Consider the following 23,320-nt stretch of genomic DNA (forward strand, 5'->3'; position numbering starts at 1 on the left):
AATTTCACAAAAAAGTTTAATTAGATTGAACAGTCTCTAGTGCAAGTTGAGATACTGTCAGATTTCACCTCAGAGGGACTTGGACAAAGCCAGTTTATCACTGAAATTAAAGGATAAGGAAAGTGTGGGATGCCACCAGAATATTACTGATGGTAGAGCTGTCCAGAAATCTATAACATAGAAATAATAAATTACTAAAAACCTTAAACTAGAAGGATTTTTTTTAAATTTTCTTTAAAGTAGTAAAATAAACTGACATTTTTTTCTTCAGTCCCTGATACAGAAAGTAACAGTGCATTAACTTCACTGAAAGACTCTATGTATTCATGTTTAACTGATAAATATTAAGATGCAGAAAGATACACATAGAAAAGATCTAAAAAAAAGACAAAATCATCAACTTAGATGTATCTACTATCAATGACATGTCATTCTGCTGATTATTTGTCTAAACCGTTCTTAAGACTTCCAGTATCAAAGAAACCATCACCCCATTGTATCTTCTTCAGTGATTTACTATTATCACCATTGAAGAGGCATTCCTATAGTTTAAGCTTTCTCTTCCTTACTGCAATTTCAGATTTTCTCTTTATCGTTGACATGGAAATAGGTTACTGTCTTTCTTTATGATATATTTAAACATCTGTAGTCATCCCATCCTTTTTTTCCCCAACTCTGAACAGCCCTACTTTGACTTTTCCTCAGAAGCCTTTATTCTAGATATTTGCTCATTCTTAGTTTTTCCCTCCTCAGAGCTCCAGTTGATTCATGTTTTCTTTGTGTGTACAAATTTACCATTTCAGGTAGTGGCCTTACCTGCACTGAGTAGAGTGTTATCACTGCCCTATGCATCCTACTACATGTATGTGTTTTTAATGGACTACGATGACATTTCAAATTTTTGTTTGTAATTTCAGAAAAAAACTAATTGAGATCTGTCAGTAGGTAGAATATCTCATCTGATTTCCAGTGTATCATCTGTCAGCTCAACTCTGGATAATTTTTATGCTTTGATTTTATTGTGGGTTCTTTTAAACCCTTACACATTTTATTAATACTTAATAAAAATAAGAATAAATAATAGATGCTAATTATTAGATGGTGAAAAGCACACTGCGAATCTAACCAATATCTGGTAAGGTTACAAAAAAACATTAGTAAATTGTACAAAGAAAAGACATTCAGATACACATAACCTCCCCAACCTGTTGGACTGTAAATCTTGATTAATCTTATTAACACATCTATTCACCAGCATGCACACTCTTTATGAAGTCTACACAACTCTCCTGAGATCCTGCAAAGTCAGGGTGATGAGGCAAGCTGAGTAACATCTTTCCTTCTTCTGCTAGACCTGTGTAAACTTCTTAGTCTAGCAGGAGTATTTTTATTTAAATTTAAATACAATTTCTCATTCCTTCTTTCCTGCTGATTCCAATGTCTGGCACCATCTTTACCTCTCGGCAAAGCACCAAGCAATTTCCTTCTGAAATCCCTTCTGAATCCCTACTTCCCAAAGCTGACTTTGTTTGTATTTCCAATCTATACTTGGACATCAGCAGCTCCTGGCTCTGATCTGATCATTAAAACTTGAAAAACAAGGCTTTCCCAAGAGTTGTATTCCCCTACTGCCTCATCTCTATGGTAGGGGATTTCCTTTATCTCTGCTTCCCCTCAGACTTGTTCTGTCATCTTTTTTACTGCAATTTAAGTAGCGCAATTTGGGGCAAACCTGGGGCACAAGGCAAGGATTATACCAACAGGTGAATGGCTGCTTCTCCAGTCAAGGCAAATGGAAACTACCACACTCAACTGCTCCCATGCTGAGAGCCCTCCATGGCTCCGCTCCTTCCCGGGGAGGATGAAGCATATTTGCAGCAAGCAGAGCTGTCTGCTAAGAGGGTGGCTGGAGGCATCTGGCTTACTGCAGAGCTTCACGAGCTTTCAGTCCTTGCTTATGTGACTGGACAAGCACCTTGACCCCAATCAGGAAGAAAATTGCCCATTGTTTTGTTATCACATCAAATTAAGGTAATGCAGCCTCCAAAAAAGTTTCACTCTCAGGCAAGGATTAGAAGACCAGTCCTTCCTAATCGTGCCCAGTTTCCCTAATTTCCTCTAGGTATTAAGCACTGCTGAATGATTCCAGGGATCAGAGCTCAAAAGCAACCCTGGGACTCTACTGATTTTCAGTGCTCTCTCATGCACTAAAATAGTGTGGCTTTTTTTGTTTGTTTTCACAAATGAGCAGTGCCATCTTACCTTTGGTTTCAACATGTTCCTGAATAAAACAAATAAAAACAGAAAAGCAGTAAGAGTGTTTGATCCAAATTATCAAAAGTTATAAGAAATTCAACATTTCCAATGCAAAAATTGTTGATCCTTATAGGTAATAATTGTTGACCATTTCCTTGCATAATACTTTTATAAGATGTTGTCTGACAAATGCAATATCTCGGATTTTGAAACTTCAGATCTGTAACTCTTAAGTCTGATAAATAGTAAATATCTCAATTTCTAATTAGCATTAAAATGAGAAACACACACCAATTTTGTTTCTTACAGGAAATAGGAGGAAAATGTAACTAATGAACTTTATTAAGACAACTCATTGTATAACAACCTATTTAAGCTGCTGTAATGAAGCAATGAGAATTAAACTTTCTTCTTTAATGGAAAGTAATTTTTAAGAAGGACAAACATGCACAAAGATTAAAATAGGCAAGGTAATTGAAAATGTTTGGGTTTAAATTACACTATTAGATTAGGCTGGAGCTTTTTTACTGTTGAGGCAGACATAATATTACTCATTACTCATACTTCTAATTGTAAATGTATCTGTTCTTGTTTCAAATCTAGTCCATAAATACTGAAAGCATAATGTAAAGTATTGCTATACAAGCTCACTTTAATATGCCAGGAATAGAACAAGTTGCAGGTTCATTTATTGACAATAACATAGTTACATAATTATGTATATTACTAAAAACCTCATTATCATTCTACTAAGCCTCTAGTAATATGTATTTGTTAGGATTGCCTTTCAGCAATTAAGTGTTTCTAAATAAAGTTGTCTTCCTCTTAAATAAACAAGTGAAGACACAAATGGTAGCAGCTAATGATCACTTTAGAATGAACAGATGTGAACCCATCTTCAAAGATCTCTCAATATATCTGAGATCTCACCTGTAAAATCAATCATTTCCTTGGGCAAAGTTGGCTACATAGATGACACTTGCGCTACAGCTAGTGCACCCACAAAGTCACATTAACTAACACCTAAACAGAGCCTGAAAACAAGGGGAACAAAACTTATGTGAACAGTCATACTCCGCCATTGAACTGTAAAGCTGAACTGACCTTTTCCTTTTGGAAGTTATTGCAGTCTCAGATACCATATGCAAAATGTGTCAAAATTTCACACTTTGTTTTCAGGTCTTGTTTAGCACATCCCAGTTAACTATACGGAAACCATTTTCTCTACCATTCACACATGAAAGACTATCAGCCCTTCAGGTTTTGTAAATGTGATTCCAAGCAGCTAATCCTCAAAACTCCTCAGGTAATGAGCAATAGCTGTCAGTCATCCAGTGCTGAAATTGAGCTCTCAGCTCCCTTTTCAGTATGCTTGAATGACCAACAATAATCATAGCTGATGCAGGAGTAACCAAAGCATACAAAGAAATTATGCCCTACTAACAGGGTACTGTATATACTACACTATTTTCAATTTCTTTCATTCAAAAGGAGCAAGTCACCTTTCTCTTCTTCCACAGAAATGCACAGCTTCACATCCACCATCAAAATGTTTATATGGAGAATGAACTGTCAGATAGAATTTTTAAAGATTGACTTTTCTTGCTTCTGGGGACCACCAAGGTTGAAGTTAAAAAGCTCTGTCATGTTTTCATCTGACAGACTTCCATACTAAAACAATTCTAACTTCAGGTATCCAGAGAATTTAATCACTGCCATGTTTCCTTTCAGAGGCTATTCTGCTTTCAGTTTTTAACTTATTACTGCAATATATTTTGCAATGAAAGATGCTACATGAAATTAAATTTCATTCTACTCCTAGGATAACCTCACAGGTTTCACCAGTATTAATTTCCCAGTGGAACTGTCACTGACCTAGCAACCCAAAGTTTCCACTTTCTGAGAACTCTTGGATAACTAACTGTTCATTGCTAATTTAATCATGATATCTCACTCGAATAGTTTTTACTATGTTTGAAATGGTGAAGAGTGATAAATAGCAATACTGTATCAGTTCCATTTTGTCACTTTATGAAGTAAATCAAATTCAATCCATTTTAGGTTTGTTAGGCCTCAGTCATTCAAGAATGTATTTCACTGTGTAATTTTAATTGCACAAACATTTCTACTGATTTCAGTACAAATCAGTCATATTACGGAACCTTACCATGTACGGGTATTAAAAAAACCAAACCAAACCAAACCAGAACAAACAAACAACAACAACCAAAAAAAACCACAACAACAAACAACCACACAACCAGACATTACAGACATAGAGTTCAATAGAGTTCAGTGACACCAGTTGCACAGCTAGAATGCATGGACAAGCAGCCAAAATTTGTACATTTAAATGGGTAAAATGGGTAACTGTAATTTTTGCCTCTGCACATTCATATTATGCACTGAACGAGAGCTCTTTGACAAAAGGAACAAAAAAGGTTATTGCAATCATTCAATTAAAATCTGTATCATGCACAGCCACAATAATTCAATTCAGATTACATGGGCATTTTCAAGCAGATAGCTTCAGCTATTTGATCAGCCTATAACTTTACATTACCTAACAATGAAAACAGACTTTTGTTAAGCAATTCTGTCATTTCAAGGCACAGGAGCAAGTTACAACATCTTTACAATACACTCCTTAGGATGGTTGGAGACAACAAAGCATCCTTCCTTTTCTCCCTAAACACCACCTTGAGAGACTCTACCCACCAGCCAAAATACGAAAATACTACTTGGATCAGTTGCTAGAAACCATTACTAAATGAGGTCCTGAAACAGTTTCATAACCTACCAAGCACCATGGAAATAAAAAGGTACAGGCACTAGCAGGGTTGATCCCAATAACACCCTGCTGAAAACCAAACAGCTCAGTGAATCCAGAAGAACCAGTCACTGCATGCGGTTTAATCTACATCTGCACTTATCACAGACAGCACATGGCTGGGAACCAGAGTCTGTAAGTGCTCCTACTGGATGCAAAATCCAGAAATTTGACATTAGGATAATAGGTTAAAAAGTGTATTTTAGGGAGAAACATACTCTACATATCTCATTTCTCAACCAGTTCTGATGAACACAGACAAATATGGTTGCTGATCACAGAACAGTTGTGGTTGGAAGGGACCTCTGGAGATCCTCTAGTCCATCCCACCTGCTAAAGCAGGTTCACCCAGAGCAGATCTCACAGGAAAGTGTCCAGATGGGTTTGAATGTCTCCAGAGAAGGAGACTCCACAAACTCCCTGGGCAGCCTGTTCCAGTGCTCTGTGACCCTCAAAGTAAAGAAGTTTCTCCTCATGTTTGCATGGAACCTCCTACGTTTCAGTCTGTGCCAGCTGCCCCTCATCCTGTCATTTGTCACCACTGAAAAGACTCTGGTCCCATTCTCTTGACACCGACCCTTGACATATTTGTAAGCATAAGTAAGATCCCCTCTCAGCCTTCTCTTCTCCAGGCTGAACAGACCCAGCTCTCTCAGCCTTTCTTAATAAGAAAAATGCTCCAGACCCCTACTCGTCACACTCTTCTTCATGCACCTCAGGATACCATTGGCCTTCTTGGCCCCAAGGGCACATTGATGACTCCTGGTCAACCTGTTGTCCACCAAGACTCCCAGGTCCTTCTCCACAAAACTGCTTTCCAGCAGGTTACCGCCTCACTTGTACTGGTGCATGGCATAGTTCCTGCCCAGGTGCAGGACCCTACACTTGCCCTTATTGAATTTCATCAGGTTCTACTGTGCCTGGTCCTCCAGCCTGTCCAGATCACTCTGAATGACAGCACAGCCTTCTGCTCTATTAAGCACTTCTCCAAGTTTTGTATCATCAGCAAACTTGCTGAGGGTACACTCAGTCTCTTCATCCAGGTCGTTGATGAATAGGTTGAACAAGACTGGACAGGTCCCACACCTGTTTGCCAGCTCCTCTGGTGACCAGGTACCGCCTCACCAGCTCTAACTCAGGTTTCCTCAGTAGCTCCCAAATTCTTCTTACACCTGGGTAAGCACCACCCCATCAAGGTGAGAGGAGACATATGAAGACAGATAGGACTGAAATCTAGCAACACTGCAGGTAACAGATGTTATGAGCATGATGAAAGGGATTGCAAAAAGTATCGATGTAAAGTTATGCAGATGAGTCTGCAATGACCATTACATAAAATTAAATATCAAGGCTTTTCCTATGCTAATTCAGTGTATTAGTCGGGAACAGAAGAATAACCAATTTTAAGAAAAGTATTAAATTTTCATTAGTGTTCCTATACCTGATGTAAAAGTATGCATTGCATGCAAATGCTCTGCAGGCTCCTGTAGCTGAATACCCACATTATTACATTGCAGCATTTCTATGTAAACGGACAAGGTGAATGGCTTATCAAGACATGACACTGTCTGCATTATCGTGTAAAAATTAAAGCATGCTCCCAAGAAACACAAAAATCAACTCCATCTGTCTTAAGCAGTGACATACTAAAACTAGTAATCACTGTACTTTTATAGACACAGTGTCTTACTGACTACAACAGAATACCAGATATTATACTGAAAGTCTAACCTTCTCTAAACTCACTTGTTTCTTTTAAATTACATGTTCTTAGACTCATCGGAGAAAAATGGGAGGTTAATTATGATAGCACATTGCATAATTCCACAGCTAAATGCTGAAGTAGTTCTACATAAATGCCATATGTTTGTCTTAGAAAAACTGAAAAGATTAATTATAACAGAAGGCCAAGCCCAAGACTTTGGAAAGTAATACTCTGAACACAATTAGATCATTACACTGTGTACTATGTAAATTGAAGTTTTAATTAGTAGGTAAAACACAAGTCATAGCAAAAAAAAAAAAATAATCCAAAATTCTAAACTGCATGCACCAGATTTTTTACTCGCATTGCTTATAAAAAGACACTGCTCAAGTCAGTCACAACAAGAGCCGTTTAAACTTTTTACATGCTTTTGATGAAGGAACTACCTGTTAAGCGTATCGGTCCTGTTTTCTTTGCCTGTTTCAAAGTTACCTGGTCACATCGTAAAGAAAAAGCTCTAATAAGCAAACTAGGAAGCAGAGTAAGGAACCAGTTAGAAAAGTCAACTGAACAGTATAAGGTCCTTCAAGAGCTCCAGCAGCCATTTCTCCATCTCTGAATCTGGTCTATTCCAGCCTTCTACTTTGAGCCCACTCCACTACAACGCATCATTTCTTATAGCCTACTCTCTCCTGAAGAAAATAAAGGGTTATGGTGCCCTGATCCATAATAGATCACCAATCGTAAAGAGAGCTTTTCCATCAAATTCAATACACTCTGGAACATACACAGAACATTAGTTATTTTACTCACCACATATTCAAACACAAGTGTCAAGGTCTCCTTGGTGTGAATGATGTCATGAAGCAGCACAATGTTGGCGTGTTTCAGTCCTTTCAAAAGAGAAGCTGAAAAGCAGAACATACATGTTATCTTCGAAAGGATCCAAATATTTTACATTGATTGGCTCTTCTTTTAGTGATCTAGATTATTTTTTTTGACATCTGAGTTTCATAACTTGGCAACCAATAGCTGTACTTTAGTATCTTCTATGTCCATGAGTTCCACACATTCAGTGTGTTTGAAGATCACTCCCATTCAGTGCTATTTTCTCCACCTTGTTAGTCAAACTCAACCACACTTTAAGGTAAAATGAGCTTTACCTTATGCAACCTCGTCTAAGCAAATCAATCACATCTGATCAACCAGACAGCAAGTTCACTTCGAAACTCAAAGACAGGTTTTTGTCTCAGATAAAAGTCAACTTGTCTTTTCAAAATATCTTCTTTCCTATTCAACACAACAGAGCGGCTTTCTAAACAAAGTGCAGCCTCTCTCCTAATTAGTGTTTTATGCAATATTTCTCCTTTCTCTCAAACATAACAGAGGTTGGATGGAATCAGTTGTATTAGCTCATGAGAATCAATACATGACATATTCTCACCATATTTTTTTAAGGCATTAGCACACATTTTCAGACTACTGACAAATAACAACTTATCTAGTGAACTTCCAGGTGACTTCCTTCCCTAAGCTTCTTTTATACCATAATTCATATTTAATGTTCATACCATATTATGTATTTAGTGTTCCATGAGATATGGCATATTTTAGCAATGCATGCTGATAAGCCACGTGTTGTTACCAATGGCATTCTGTCATTGGTGCCTTGTCATCTCATGCATACAACTGAGCAGGACTATCAGTCACCATAGCAAAGTAAGTAATAGATATAAAGACATGCAAATGACTGGCATATTTTGTACTGAATAATGTGGAATTTTCTTCTGTCACCATTCTTCTTTTATCAAAGAAAATAATGAAACATCAAATGTGTGTCTCACTCCACTACTGTGCAAAGTGGAAACTGGGGGCTTCCATGGCACCATTACTGCTTTCTGTTCTATCAAGGGTGCTCCATCAGGCTGAGGTAACTTCAGGGGTCATCTGGCTTTGAATTCAGGTAAGTACATTTCATCTCTCACACTGGTCTTTGAGAGACCAATCTGACAAGCTGATCACTCCAGGAAGAAACACAATAGCAACATGGCATCTGGATGAATCAATGTTCCTCTACAAGCATCCTCAGCAGCAAAACTTTTCAGTTAACACTAGACAGAAGGCAGATAGCGAAAGGGAAACTACCACAGAGCAGCTTCAAAGTGAGTGTATCACAGACATCCTGATGACAGGATTGCAAACCTGAGAACAAGCTCCATGACCAGAAATGAGGCAACCCTTCAACCTGGCTGAAGAGATGAGAAGAAATGTTTCAAGAGAGCTTGCTTTGGCCTTCACTCCACAACTCACACTATTCAGAGAGTCAGCACCAAGGAACCTTTCCTATTCTCTGAATATGTTGCCACTGAGCGATAAATCAGCTATTGCAACTAGAATTATTCTTTTTAAACATATGATCAGTGCATGTCTAGTAACTTTTAACATTCCACAAATTAAGCAGAAGCTTTTTTTCCTCCTGTGCCCAACTTTCACAGGATCCTTATTTTCGAATCTGGAGAATTTCTTGGAGTAAAAGCTCAGACAGATTTGGATATATTGTTTTTTTTTTAAAGGACAACAATGCAAAATTGCTTCTGAAAAAGGAATGGATACAAACAACAGGTAATAAGAACAACTGTTCTGAAAGGTACCTTCTATCAGAAATCAAAACTTTTCATGTTGAGGAAACCTCAGATGAGTTCACCTGGAGTAACTGAGTTTTTACCAGCTTTCCCTTCAAACTTTGTGAAATGACCATACATGCAGAGATACTGGGAACATAAAAACTGCCTCCTAGCAGAGCCTGTGTCAAACTGTAATACTATTTATTACCTCTGTCAGCTTTTGCTGTTCTGATCATCACCTGAGACCCTTAATTCCTCTAGTTGGCCATTACTTTGTTGCTAAAATCTGTAACTGGGTCACTAAATCTTAAACAGTACCTCGAAAGCAACTCACCCCATGGTCTTTGCAAATACTGTCTCTCCTCTTCAGTCCCCTCCACCACTCTTATTTATCTTCTCTAATATCCAGTTCTCCCCTTTTACAGCTCTAGTATTTAACATCTACCATGTATTACAAGAACTACAAAAAAACACCTGAAGGGTGAGATTTCTGTCTTCTCCATTAGGCCAAGTGAAATAATATAGCACAGAGACTGAAATCATCTTAATTGCACTAATTTTACACTGCGGAAAAAAGAAGTAATTCCACTACCGATTTATATTGTAAGAAACCAAGCATAACTGGTAAAAGTAAGAGAATTACTCTGTGTGCTCTTGTATCAGGACTCTCACTGGTAAGATTGCTTGTCTTTGTGAAAACACTGTTTTGTTGCTAAAAAAAAAGGGATGAAAAAAGGAAATAAAAAAAAAAAAAACTTGTCTGAAATAGGAAATATGTTTCTTCCTCTACAGAGTACTTCAAAACCAAAATGAAATATGAACCAGTGGCACTCAGCATGTTTCTTTTTCCAGAAACATCCACTCTCAGAACAAGCGACCAATACATACCTCCTCTTTTGGGCAGCTTTTCTTCAAGAAGGGGATAGAACTTTACATGAACTGCACTAATTCAAAGACAAAACTCAGAAATTCACATCCAAGAGCATGAGAAAGAGTCCAGGGAATCTATCAGCATCAGGCAGAGACAATCTTGACTTCACCTTTGAAGCTGCCAGTGCAGCTGCTACTGGTGCTCAGCATGAGCCTGGTGTTACTTCTAGAACAAAATAATTCCCCTAGAGAATGCCATGTCCATCCAGTGATTATCACCCACAGATTTCACACAGAGTTGTTTTCTTTTAAGATAAAAAGAGTAAAATATTTTTGAAAAAGCATTGCAACAACTCACAAAAGTGGGACCAATGCACTAGTACTCACTGTATCCTTAGCATGTATTTTTAAAAACAGAAATTATATAATGCTGCTTCAAAACTGCTGGCACTCTTTTTTTTTTTTTTTACCCTTGGTATTAAATGTAACATAAACAGATGGCAGCACTTTTAATTCATTTCCCCGAAGAGTTTTGAGGAGGCACAGCAGCAAATAATGCTAAAATGCTTCTTTTAGAACTCTGGACAAAATGCTGTATGCATTTGAATGGGCAGGGGCTTGTTCTGTCATCCCTGTTTGCACATTCCCTTACAACAAATTCTAGCTGTAAAAAACATGGCAGAGGAATCGCTGACATACCTCAATAATTAACGACATCCAAGATGATAATTTTAGTGAGTTGTACCTAAGTTCATGGTCTAAGCCACTAAAGTACCAGCACTCAGCACTTTTCCATCGAGGGCTAATAACCATATTTGCATATGTAAAGGAAACACATTGTATCTGCTTGAATAACCATCACAGACTTCTCCTCCAACAAGGGGATGCTCTCATCTATTATGAGCTCCTGGCAAGCTGCCTTATTGCTTGTGTTGGTCAAGGAGCTTTTTGCTGTTCCCAGATGAGCTGGGTTCTAAAGTGTGCTCACTCCATGAGCAAGGCAAGTAGATGGACTGCAGCCAACTCTTACCCAAAACCTGAGCAGCATCAGTAAATCAGTGCGTTACTGCCTGCAGGGTTTACAGTATCAGCTCAAGCCTGACACTCCATTAACAAAGCCTTGTGACTTTTAGATCAGCCTTGACTTACCTCTGAAAGTCTTGGAGTGTTTTGAAAAAGGCTATTCCAGCATGCCCATAAAGTAACATTTCACAGCTGTATGTCAAAATCAACAAAAGTTGACCCCAAGCCACATGCAGGAAGAACTTTTCACTAGCAGGACTAGCAAAGATGCTGCTTTTGAACACAGGAAGTACATTTAGCTTGAACATTAGTTATGATCCTTGGATCATCCTACCACAATTAATTCAGTCTTGTAATTCCTGACTATCATCTCTTTCTCATGTTGTGAAAAATCACAAATATACCCTCTGGCCTTAGATAGAAGAATCATCCATTATTTCCAAATTGTTTGACATTTCAGTGACCTGGAAACTTTTCTCAGCAGTAGCAGAAGTACTCAGCCTCATACTGCTCAGATCCACGATAATGTACAACTGCTGCTGTTACTCTCTTGGATTTCTTATTACATGCAAAGGCTTTGATATTTCTGTCATTTTGTAAAAGTATAGCTATGAAAATGCCTGCTTTGCTCAGTATATAGTAGTTGAGGCGTACTCTGGGGCTACCGTGCACCAGTGCTCACCATTTCCCACGCTAGTCCACATACAGCGTTCAACCTTTCTCACTGTCACTCTAAGAGGACATCTCTAATTTGGAGAGTTTTATCCTTGAAGACAGCACATCATGGCAGTTTGCACCTAATATTGTTAGTGCAACTGTGCATCTTTGCTGCCCTGTTTAATCTCTGAGACACCAAAGAATGCACGTTCTAGTCAGTAACACAAATTTGTGAAAGCAAGTAATTTGTTGGGCTTCAGAGCCAAACAACATATCTGTAAAATTCCGTGGCTTGTCACACTCTGCAGACTCAATGGTGCTCTCTGACAGTGTGCCAACTTCCTCACATAAACAGTTGGATTCAGTCTCTGAGCTCTCCTGGCAAAGTATCTTTAGTGAAAACATTCATGTTTTTTCTTCCCTCATCACGTCTTCTGAACAAACATACTCAAACATGTCTTATTGCCTGCACAAACTACAGAAGCTCTACTTCCCTTTGCAGCAACTTATGTTCCCATCCACACATCTTTTATAACAATTTTTAAAATTTGGCCTCAGAGCACAATGTCCCTTATGCTTCTCATCGACCTCCCACACAGCATGACTTTCTGTGTGCAAAACGTTACTTACAATTCTAGCACAGAGACAGGAATTCAGCACTCTGTTGGTTTTGCAGTAATAAATGTGCAGAAATTTCCTCCTCAGAAATGCAGTCCCCAAATCCACACTTCACTATTTTCTAGTTGACCCATCTGAAATAATTTACTACGAGGAAATAACTTTGCTTTCCTACAATCCTGATATGACAAAATTCAATTCAGTAAAAACTCTACATCCTAGGTAAGACCACATTGACCACAGATTTCCCATCTTCACTCCACAAGTTATATTCTGCAGAGTGATCATTATTTGTAACTGATTTTAGAACCGCACAACTATAAAAGCACAGGATTGGTCATTTTCCACTCTGATCTTGGTGGACACGAAGTTATATAGGTCACTGTTCAGCTTTGAAAAATTTCTAGAAGGAAGTTTCTTAACAAATTTCAAAAGAATCTCTGAGCTACAGAACAGGAAAAGCATCAAATCATTCCAATGAGATATTACGTAGGCTTAGCTGAATTACATTCTTTACAGCCAGTTCCAACCTCATGGCAGTCTCTTCTTGATTTATTGAATGGTCCTTATTCCAGTTCTCATTAAGTCAGAAAAAAAAAAAAGACACTCTGGCATTAAGGAAGTGCACAGGGCCTCCCATCCTTGCAAGAAAGGATTTGTTGGCCATTCAACTGTAGGCTGCTTTGCTGGAGGGATTACATGGATCACATTAGCTGCATCTGCCTCCTCAGGCTGAAATTCAGGCTGACATGAGTGGGTTGAACTTACCACCAAGTACTATTTTTATTTGTGAAATTTCTACTTGCTGCTCCTACTTGAAAATGTAGTATGTTATTAAAGAAGACATACAGAAAAAGAGCTTGCATAACAACACATAGGCACCTTCCAAGGTCCTCTCACTACAGCTGTAGTCCCCTAAAGCAAAAGGCAAGTCACAAACCTGCTGAAACCTCTTTGCCTATTGAACTGGAACAAAGCATTGGAAGGACTGATCAAATAAGCTCCGGAAAGCACTACAATATATTATTCTAACAGATATACAGCAGACTGCTGCAATATGAAATGAATGTATCTTTCATTATGTTCTAGATATAAATTTATGCATTGTGTATTGTTCCCAGTGCTCTTCAGACACAAGTACAGATGGAGGTTAAAAATAATGAGACAACATCCCATTAAAGCCAGAATCTCACAGAAAGATTGTAATACGCTACTCCTATCTTGTAGCAGCCAGTCACATCTTGCCTTCACTATCCATTTCAGTATTCAAGAAGAGGAAACTGTGTAAACCCAAAACATGTAAGTGTGTACAAAAAACGAGTTGACAATGCAGATAGCATGCGAAAGCAGGAGTCTTTTCATTACTTTTTTATGCAAGCATAGCATGAGTGGGACTAGTAGCACAATTTACTAATAAAACTGTCACCATTTGTTATTAGTCTTGTTATCTTGCTGAATTTCACACAGTTTTCATATAAATATCAATCTACCTCAAGATGACTTTTTGGATTTTTTTCAGTCTAAACAGTTCCTCCCATCTCCCAAAAAACAGGTTTTAGTGACCATTTCTGTAACCTACTGAGTAACTTTCCCCTTGGGAAAAGAAACAAACTAACTAACCACAATAACTCTAAACTCAGCATTTTGAAGTAGAGAGTCAAAATCTGGAAATATGGAGGCCTTTAAAATAGGAGTACAAATTTTGCCATCTCCATGAAAATCCCCTAAAATTGGTCAAGTTATAAGCTTTTGAAATTGCCTCTTTGGGTCAGACTGACTGTTAGCCGTGTGCAGGGAAGGAGGAATAGAGAAAAGGGGAGATGGCACAAGAGGCTTGATCCACCGTGGAAACTAGGACAGCTGGGTAAGAAGAAAGAAAAGTCAGAGGACAACCGAACAGGCTTCACAGGTGGAAAAACACAGGGAGTGGAAAGTAAGTGCGTGTAGACAAGACAGAAAAGGGATGGGTTGCAGAGCATGGGGTGAGCAAGAACCCACACTTATGGGGAAGTAGACAAGAGCCTACAGACACGCATACGTGTTCTCCACTGATGCTCATATCAGTAGCCAAGTTTCCCACAGATTAAAAATCCACTGCTTTCAGCAGGAATCAATGAAAATGCCTGGCAGTTTTCTTCATTCTGCTCCGATTTCAGTCTTCAGAGAAGCAACCTATGACAGCTACCAGCTACCATGTCATTTTAAGCAGGATGTGTTCATATGAGAGCCTGCAAACATGATGAAACATTGGAGTGCAGATGTAAGACCAGAAAATGGAATATGGATTTCCACTTGCTTTTTCCAACACTTAGAAAATCACTCAAATAAAAGCCTGAGTTAAAATACAGTAAGCCATGGGAAGTGCTCAAAGCAAAGACAGACTACAATTACATGGACTTCTGCAATGCTAACTCAGCTTCTCCAAGATACACATTCCTGAAGTCACTACTGTGAGATAAGCCAGGATACGAGCTTTCAGTGCACAGCTGCTTCACATCTATCTTGCATTTATCTCGCACTTTGACAACTTGTAAGTTCAGAGACTAGCTTATCCTGCAGTTACCAACTTATGTGCTTACAGCCATTAACTGTTCCCAGCTTTTTCATTTTTTTTCACAGAGGCAAGAAGTAGTTACTTGAATTTTATTTTTATACAGGCCCAGGTATGAGCTTGATCCAGCTCCATGGTCCAGCTTCAGTGGAAGGACCTTATCCATCCATCAGAGAAGCCAAAACATTCACCAGGATCAAGTCAGAAGAAAATCAACCTGATCTTTACCTTCACCTCTACTGTTGGCTGAGCATCTCATTAAGTAACTCAAGCTGATATAATCACCATGTTCCCCATTTTCTGGACATTCAAACTTTTGATCTTCATTCACACTTATCAGAACTGTAGATTGCACAAAATTATTACAGTACCCCAAGCAACACTGTACACTGATATTACCCAATGCTACGCAAGTACTTGGAAAGTCATCTCAAAATCATCATTTAAAAGGACTCTCAGCAAGTGGGATGTTGAGAAGATGAACCAATATTTAAGTAGCCAGAGTACAATGATGAGTGTTCTAGAAAATCTCAAAACCATCTGTGTTTGAATAACGCACAGTAGGCACATACAGTTAGAGCCACCCATCAAGAACACAGAATTAAATTAATCGTTCATCATCTGACACAGGCAGAGATCACACAGCAGGAGTGAACATGGTGCTGTTGTGTAATTAAGGAATGAACAGTACAAGTAGAGGGACCAAATTAAGTTTTCACAAGTAAACTTAATTCTGGCAACTTCTGAATGATTGACTTTGCAGCCACAATGAAGACCCTCTCCTTCAAGTGGTATACCTGCAAAATTAGTATTACACTGTCTAAATGAGGGACTAAATAACTGAGTACCAGTACTGAAAATCATGCCCCGCTGAAGTCAGTGTGCTTCGTTATTCAGCTTTCCTAATGCATCAATATGAAAAGAAATCACTTAACCATATGTACCTGCAATGAATAATGGTTTTGTACACAAAAGACAGAAAGGCATCCTAGGAAAGAATTCAGTTGCATTAGCATGAAACCCAGTTGCCTATCAGCATACTTTAACCACTACTTATAAATGAGGAATTCTACAGAAAATCAGTTACAAAAATAATTTACTTTTGCTATATCTCACTGTGGGCCATTTCCTTCAGCAAAAAAAAAAAGCTGTACAAAAAGCAGACATATTTATCAGCACACACTTTAGGTGGCAGGAAAAAAAATGCCCCTTAGCCCACAGACGGAAAATAAGGCTGGAATGAACATGGCATAGCTTTGTCTCTTGTGAAATGATTCAGAGGTTAAAGAAAGGTACTCTCAGTAGAAAGCTAGCAATTATTTATTTTTACAAATATTTTAGTAAACAAAACCAATCGCACTGAAAAAAGGCATACTGTTCTGTAACTGAAAAGAGAATGACACGGAGTGGGTATGGGAAATGAACAAGTATTTAATAATAAAATGAATGAAATCCAGTTATACCATAACTTGCACTAAAAAGCAACTAAAAATAATGAACTGCTAGACTTCTAAGCATAATTACAATATGAATAATATCTATAACATTGTGCTGGTTTGACTGAAAGTGAGTTATTTTTCTTCATGCAGTTGGAGATCTTTATTTTTCATTGCTGGTATGGTCATTGTTTGGACTTAGTTTGAGAACAAGAGATAACACCACAGGATCGAGTTAAACCAAGGCCTCTGAGTTCTGCCCACAGGTATGAGGCAGCTGGACAGGGGCACAGATGGGGCAGAGCTTGATTGACATCCAGAATGATCAATAAGAATATTCCATGCCATCAGCATCATGCTTCACATTCAAGGAAAGTTGGGATCTTCCAGCTAGTCTTGGGAGTGGTTTGGAGCTGGGACAGAGACCTGTTATGGAGAGCTCTGTTTGGGATTTTCTTCAGTTTGGTCTTTTGCCATCCTGCCGTTTTGCAGAGGCCTCCTGGCCTTTCTGCCTTTTTCTCTCTTCTCTCTCCAGCATCAGCTGTTCAGGACCAGGTGCTGTTACCTGGGACTGGCTGCTCAGTGTGGATGGAGTTTGTGAAGATTTGCATTGAGCATCTTTTATTTTATATTCTATTTCCACTTTTATAGATTAGTAGTAGTATAGTAGTGGTTTGTGTTTTTTTTTTTTTTAATTAAACTGTATTTATTTCAGTCTATGAGTTTCTTCCTTCCTTTTCAATTCTCTTCCCTGTTCAGGGGTGGGGGAGGGCTAGATCTCTTTGATGCCTAGTACAGGTTTTGTATTAAATTTTTCTTTCCCATCCGAAAATATGTTAAGCATGCAAACTACAAAATGGCAAGATTCCCTCAAGTAACTTGTAAACTAATTTCCAACATGAAAAAAAGCAATAAAGGGATGAAGCAAGCTGGCAGACATTACAGCAGCAAAGCGCAGTGATAACTCAAGTGACAGTTAATTTTTTTCCCGACCAAATCAGGTGAAAGATATTGTATCAGAAGCTGCTAGCACTGCTGTACCACCACCAACAGCAAAGCCTTTTGGTGCCAACACTGCTGGTCAGCCACTTGGCCATCACATCATCTGAAAGCAAAGTTTAAGCATTCTAGTCACACGTAAAGGCCCTTCCAGCTCACAAGAAACAGATTTGCTGTACTCCGCTGCCTTTGCCCTGTGGTTTCTTGGTATTGTCTCAGTTCTTACCCTGTCATTTAATTGTCATTTATCTTGCAGTTCCTAGCACCCATCAACAACATTAACCAAATTTAAGGCGCAAGCAAACAGTAGGAAACAGAAAACCCTGACCTGCTGGATTTTTTGCTTTATTCACTCTGTAATGTAACTGAATCTAAATCAGGATGCCTGCAAACTTTACAAATTTACATTTAAATGACAGTGAAGATCTGTATTACCATGTCACTGTCTAAACAGCATGTGCTTATTTAAACCTTGTGGATATTGTTCAACTTTGAAATTTGCATTTTAAAGAACAAAAATTTTCCTTTAAGCAAGATGATAAGCCCTGTATGTTTCTTTAAAAAGCAGCTGGCCCTCAGAGAGAACAGGAAAGGTGCTAGAACAGAAAAGATGGGCTGAAGGAATGTCTCAGCTTCACAGGGTTGACAGCCACAGCTGAGAGTGACAGGGTGATACAAAAGTTAAGTGATGCTTAAAAGAGGCCTAGTTGAGGTAACCTAGTCATTTCTATCCTCCTACTTTTGCTAAAAACATCCTCACAATTTTCAAGTACAGATACACAATTACCTGTGTATATATGACAGCAACCAAACTGTGGATCTAAATCCATAATGGAAGGTATTTTGAGCAACAACATAATTAAAACTCACCCAAGAAATGTGACAAAATACATTAAAGGGATCTGCCAGCATAACCCATTAACACCACAGGTGGTAAGAATTTTTTTTAAAAGGCCAACTCAGCAGCCAACTGCTTGTCTGTCTACTACATGCATATATAAAACATCACTTCCCAGCACCCTTGAAAATATACTCAGTTCTTCCATCCTGGTGTGTCATGCATCAATTACAATTACAGCAATTTACTGTTTGATTTTCCAGATAAAATTCTTTTTTATGGAATCATAGTAATTAACAATGACAGCAGCAAAATTGATAGCACTACCTCTTAAAGTACCAGTTCCTGTAAGATGACACCATTGTCTTGCCAAACTTTAAACAAATGTCCTCATCTTTTACAGTTTGTGTCTAACAGTGTTTGTTCCCGTCAAAACAGGTCAGCCTTTCCCAAGAGAGGACTAGAGAATAAATATGCTCTTTAATATTGATGACCTTTTCTTCAAAGAGTTCTCAGATCTCAGGCATTGAAAGGTGGCCTTCAAAAGTTACACTTCAGGTCAAGGACATGCTTTTTCTCATTCTGTGAAAATCTGTCCAATTTGTCAAAGTTTACATCTAGTGAGTGGAAAATTGTACTTTAAAGCTGCACTTTAGTAATTAAAATCTCCCAGAGAATCCATTCCATTATCTCTGAGTGTGCTCAAACATTTAGATATTTGACAGAAGCAGAAGAAGCTTGAGCCAAGAAGTCTGAAATCCATCAGTTATAGATGGAACAGATTCAGAAGCAAAACACTTCCGACAGTTTCCCCAAAATCACAATCCCAGACCTGTTCTTGGCTGAACACTTCTCCAAGTCCCTTGCTCTGTTTCTGCTCCCCTCTCTCTTCAACCTGGCTAAAGACAAAAAAAGGTGGGAAATACCAGCTCTGTCCAAGTAGACTCCCCATCTCCATCCCACTGGCTCCTGGCCAAGGCCAAAATCACCAACCCTTCCCATCTTCCTGCTACTACACCTTGTGCTGCTCTGAATGGCCTTTTTAATTTGCATTGTTCCAGACCCACTGTTGTAGTTGTAACCCTCTTCCTGACATCCTCACACCAATGTCTATTCTTAATTGTCATTTCTCACAGTTCTTCTTTCTAGTACTGGCCAGACACAGCCAGCACTGAGCATTTCAGTGGAGCAGTGATCTTCCTCCAGTCTGCCGGAGCACAGCAGAAAGGGGAGCAAGAAGGCTGGAGGGAAAACTGGAGGAAAAATGGGACAAAAATGCATGGATAATGTGTTTCCCAGTTTTACACTCTGTCAATATCAGAAAAATCTCCATAACGAAATACAGTGGGAGGGACGGGGTTGACACTTTTGCAATGAAAATTGTCATGTAAAAAGCCAGTTTCACAAGTGAACTTGAATGTCATTCATAAGCTTAGGACAAGCCAACAAACAAAAAAAGATCAGAGATTAAATCTTTGTTCATCATCCCACAGAGTACATGAGCACTGAGATAAAGACGACTCTTTAGTGAGTCTTTTTGAATCTGTCTTATCACAGAATCATAGATGGTTTGAGTTGGAAGGGACCTTAAAGATCATCTAGTTTCAACCCCCGTGCCACGGGCAGAGACACCTTCCACTAGACCAGGCTGCTCAAAGCCCTATCCAGCCTGGTCTTGAATACTTCCAGGTATGGAGCACCCATAACTTCTGTGAGCAGCCTGTTTCAGTACCTCACCGCCCTCATGGTGAAGCATTTCTTCCTTATATCTAAATCTAAATCTACGCTCTTTCAGTTTGAAACCATTACCCCTTGTCCTATCCCTACATGCACATGCAAAAAGGCCCTCTCCAGCTTTCTTGTACATCCCCTTTAGGTACTGAAGGGCTGCTATATGGTCTCCCTGGAGCCTTCTCTTCTCCAGGCTGAACAACCCCAACTCTCTCAGCCTGTTCTCATAGGAGAAGTGTTGTTTATTATTATAGCTGAACACAAAAGTGACTTGCTAACCAAACACGTGGTATGAATGTTTTTGTCCCTGAGGAAAAATGGAACAGAAAACAAGCAGGGCACCTCAGCAAGCAGCAGAACTAGGAGAACTACAACATGCCCAAACCTCTCTATTTCTCTGCAGCTTCCATTTTCAATTAGAAAGACTGAAGCAAATAAAATCCTAATAGGTTGTGTGACTGAATCAATAAGTGCAGCAGCAACACCAACTGATGAGATCCTTTGTATTTACAAAAATCAAGTAAGGAGAAAAATCAAATTTTCACTGTTAATTTGATTTGCCCAAGCACAAGTTGGACTAGACTGCTCAACGTATGAGTATGTTCCCAATAAAGGGCCTGAACATCACAGAACTACTGGATATAATCTCCCTATAAATGCATCAGTGTCATGTGGTCAAAGATGAGACTCTTATCATCGCACCAACTGAAGCCAAACAAACTTGCCCAAGACTCCTTAGTGCTGTGCAACTGCACAGAAGTTTAAGTTCAGTGTAAGCAACCATGCTGTGCACATAAGAACAGGGTTCAATAATATAACAAAACCATCGCTGCTTTGAAGCAGTTTTTGAACCTCTGAAAGTCTTTGGAATGCATGTTGCTCTAAATAAGCCTTTTCCAAGCAACTTTTGAAGCAAGTTCATCTGCAACAGTATTTTGAGATTCAGCAAAAGGTCAAAAACATTTTTAGTTTCTACAGCGATCATCTTTACACGCAGGAAAACACAGCTCAAGCACTGTGAAGTCCTTGGAGCTCTTCACTAGTGATTTGCTGCTCATCATCACCTCATCCCAAGTAAATCAAAGAATGACTTCAAATCCACCAAATTTTGTGGGCTGAGTTTTTCTACCGAGGCAACATAGTCTGATTTGACAAAGGTCACAGGATTTAGGACAGCAGCAAGTGCCATAGACGATAATGAATTTCTTTCCTTCAGCAGCACTGCCGGTCAGTTGTTTGCTACATCAGACACTGCAACGGTAAACTGCGCCTCTGAACAAACTTATTAAATGCAGAATACAACGTCCCTGTTTCAACACATGCCAGAAAGCTTTGGCTAAAAACCAACAACTAATCACATCCAATAGTCTAAGAGCACATTCCAGTTCAGATTTGCATATTAAAATAGTGGCAGCCAAAGTGCTAACACTCACAAGGCTAAACATCCTCCCTAAATTCTCACCTTGGTTCAATATTTCAAATAACACTAAGCCCCATGAAAGCAGAACAGAAAGGTTCCCAAACAGAAATAGGAAAGATTGGTCCATGAAACAGGCACAGGAACACTACTCATTTTTTTTAATTAGGGCTCAGCATCCCAGTGATGACAGATCACAGACTTTAACAGGCACATCAAAATTGCCCAGCTGGTTAGGAAGCTCCTGTATGACAACCTGAAAGCATTTGAAACAACAGAGGAGATCTCCACAGATAAACAAACCCGATACGAGGTAGTAAAAGAGATTTCTCTCCCAAAGTTCTCTGTGACCACAATAAGCTACAAGTAAAATATTAAGGACCATTTGTCTGAGAAGAAATTATGTTTGGGTATCCATATCTTGAGGTATCTTTAACCTTAACTATACCATGAGGAACTGCAGTGGTGTCACTGCCATGAAGGAGAGTATAATTATCTGCAGGGTTTTTTCCAACATTTTGTTGGACTTTAACAAGTGCTGCTAATAAAACCTAGTCCTTTTGTACAGTTTGGCTTTCATCTCACTTGAGGAACTTTTATAAACTTGTTTACATAATTCTCAAAGAGGTAGATTTATAATTCTGTCAATGATTTTACAAGGTTAATGGCCTCTGTAATTAAAACAAATGAATGAGAACTACTTTAAATTTATGCACTTCAGTCAACCATAAAAACCGCAAACACTGCAAAGAACTTGGATGTATGAACCAGGGTAAAACTCACCTTTTTGCTGGCAGTTCCAAAGCAATGTACAGAAAGGGACTTACTCCTCTTAATGGTGTGCTTAGACTGAAGTACTTTGAAACCTAAAATCCTAAGAAAAGAGACTAACGCAATTTCTATTCTAGTTGCCAGACCTAGATAAATTTGATGAATACTTCTACTCCAGAGGTATAATTTATAGTAAACCAACACCAGAAGAAAAGCTCATACTGTGGTACTGAACACTGAAAACCATAGCTTACCTTTCCAGGAGCATATCTATTAGCCAAAACGGTTTCAATTTAATCCTCACTTTCTCTTATTTTTTTATTTAAACCTCAGGCTTTCAACTAGTATATTTTTAGATAATTCAATTTAGTTAGAACTAAATAACACTGATAAAGAAAGCTCCAAGTCCCTTACTCAAAAGAAAAATTCACTCCACCTGAAAGAAAGCCAATTAAGAGTTGAAAATGTCATAAAATTTATTTTAAAATTTCATATCATAACTCAATACTTTTTTTTATTGAATTGGTTGGCATACATCAGAAAGTTAAAGGCTAGATCACATCATACTCTCTTTTAAGGTCAAATAATCTGAAGTTGCAATAATGATAACTCGAAATTCTTCATGGAACTAAAACTTCCACCTTCCAAATTTCACTAAAGAACTTGATTTAACATCAATAACACATCAGAAGTTCATTCTAGGAAAAAATAAAGTAATAAAATACGCTGATACTTAGGGTTATTTTTTAGATCCAGAGGTTTCCTATTGCCTCAGCAAAGTTAGAAGTAGCTTTGTGCTCTTGAACTCTGATTAAGAGTTATTCACATGCAAAGAAACACAATCTCTGAATGTGACATTCTACTTCTTGTCCACAGCCATAAAAATAGATAAAAAACATGAATGCATGGGCTGATGCTGAGTTGGAAAGCTTACTAATGCAATTAATAATCCTCCTGGACTACTAGCAGAAATCCGACAGAAAGGTGTTAAGAA

At 38.5% G+C, this 23,320-nt stretch overlaps 1 protein-coding gene across 1 annotated transcript in view; it reads right to left on the bottom strand.

The window, feature by feature from the left end:
- CDK14 (cyclin dependent kinase 14) overlaps window positions 1–23,320 on the bottom strand; it is a gene marked incomplete at both ends in the record, with an annotated part of 254,136 nt that overhangs the window by 113,326 nt on the left and 117,490 nt on the right. Inside the window, one exon of the mRNA XM_080339518.1 lies at window positions 7,605–7,699. Coding sequence (XP_080195644.1) covers window positions 7,605–7,699 — 95 coding nt within the window. The remainder of the gene's footprint in view (window positions 1–7,604; window positions 7,700–23,320) is intronic.

The sequence above is a fragment of the Nesoenas mayeri genome (assembly GCF_963082525.1).
Source record: "Nesoenas mayeri genome assembly, chromosome: 2".
Lineage (NCBI taxonomy): Eukaryota > Metazoa > Chordata > Aves > Columbiformes > Columbidae > Nesoenas > Nesoenas mayeri.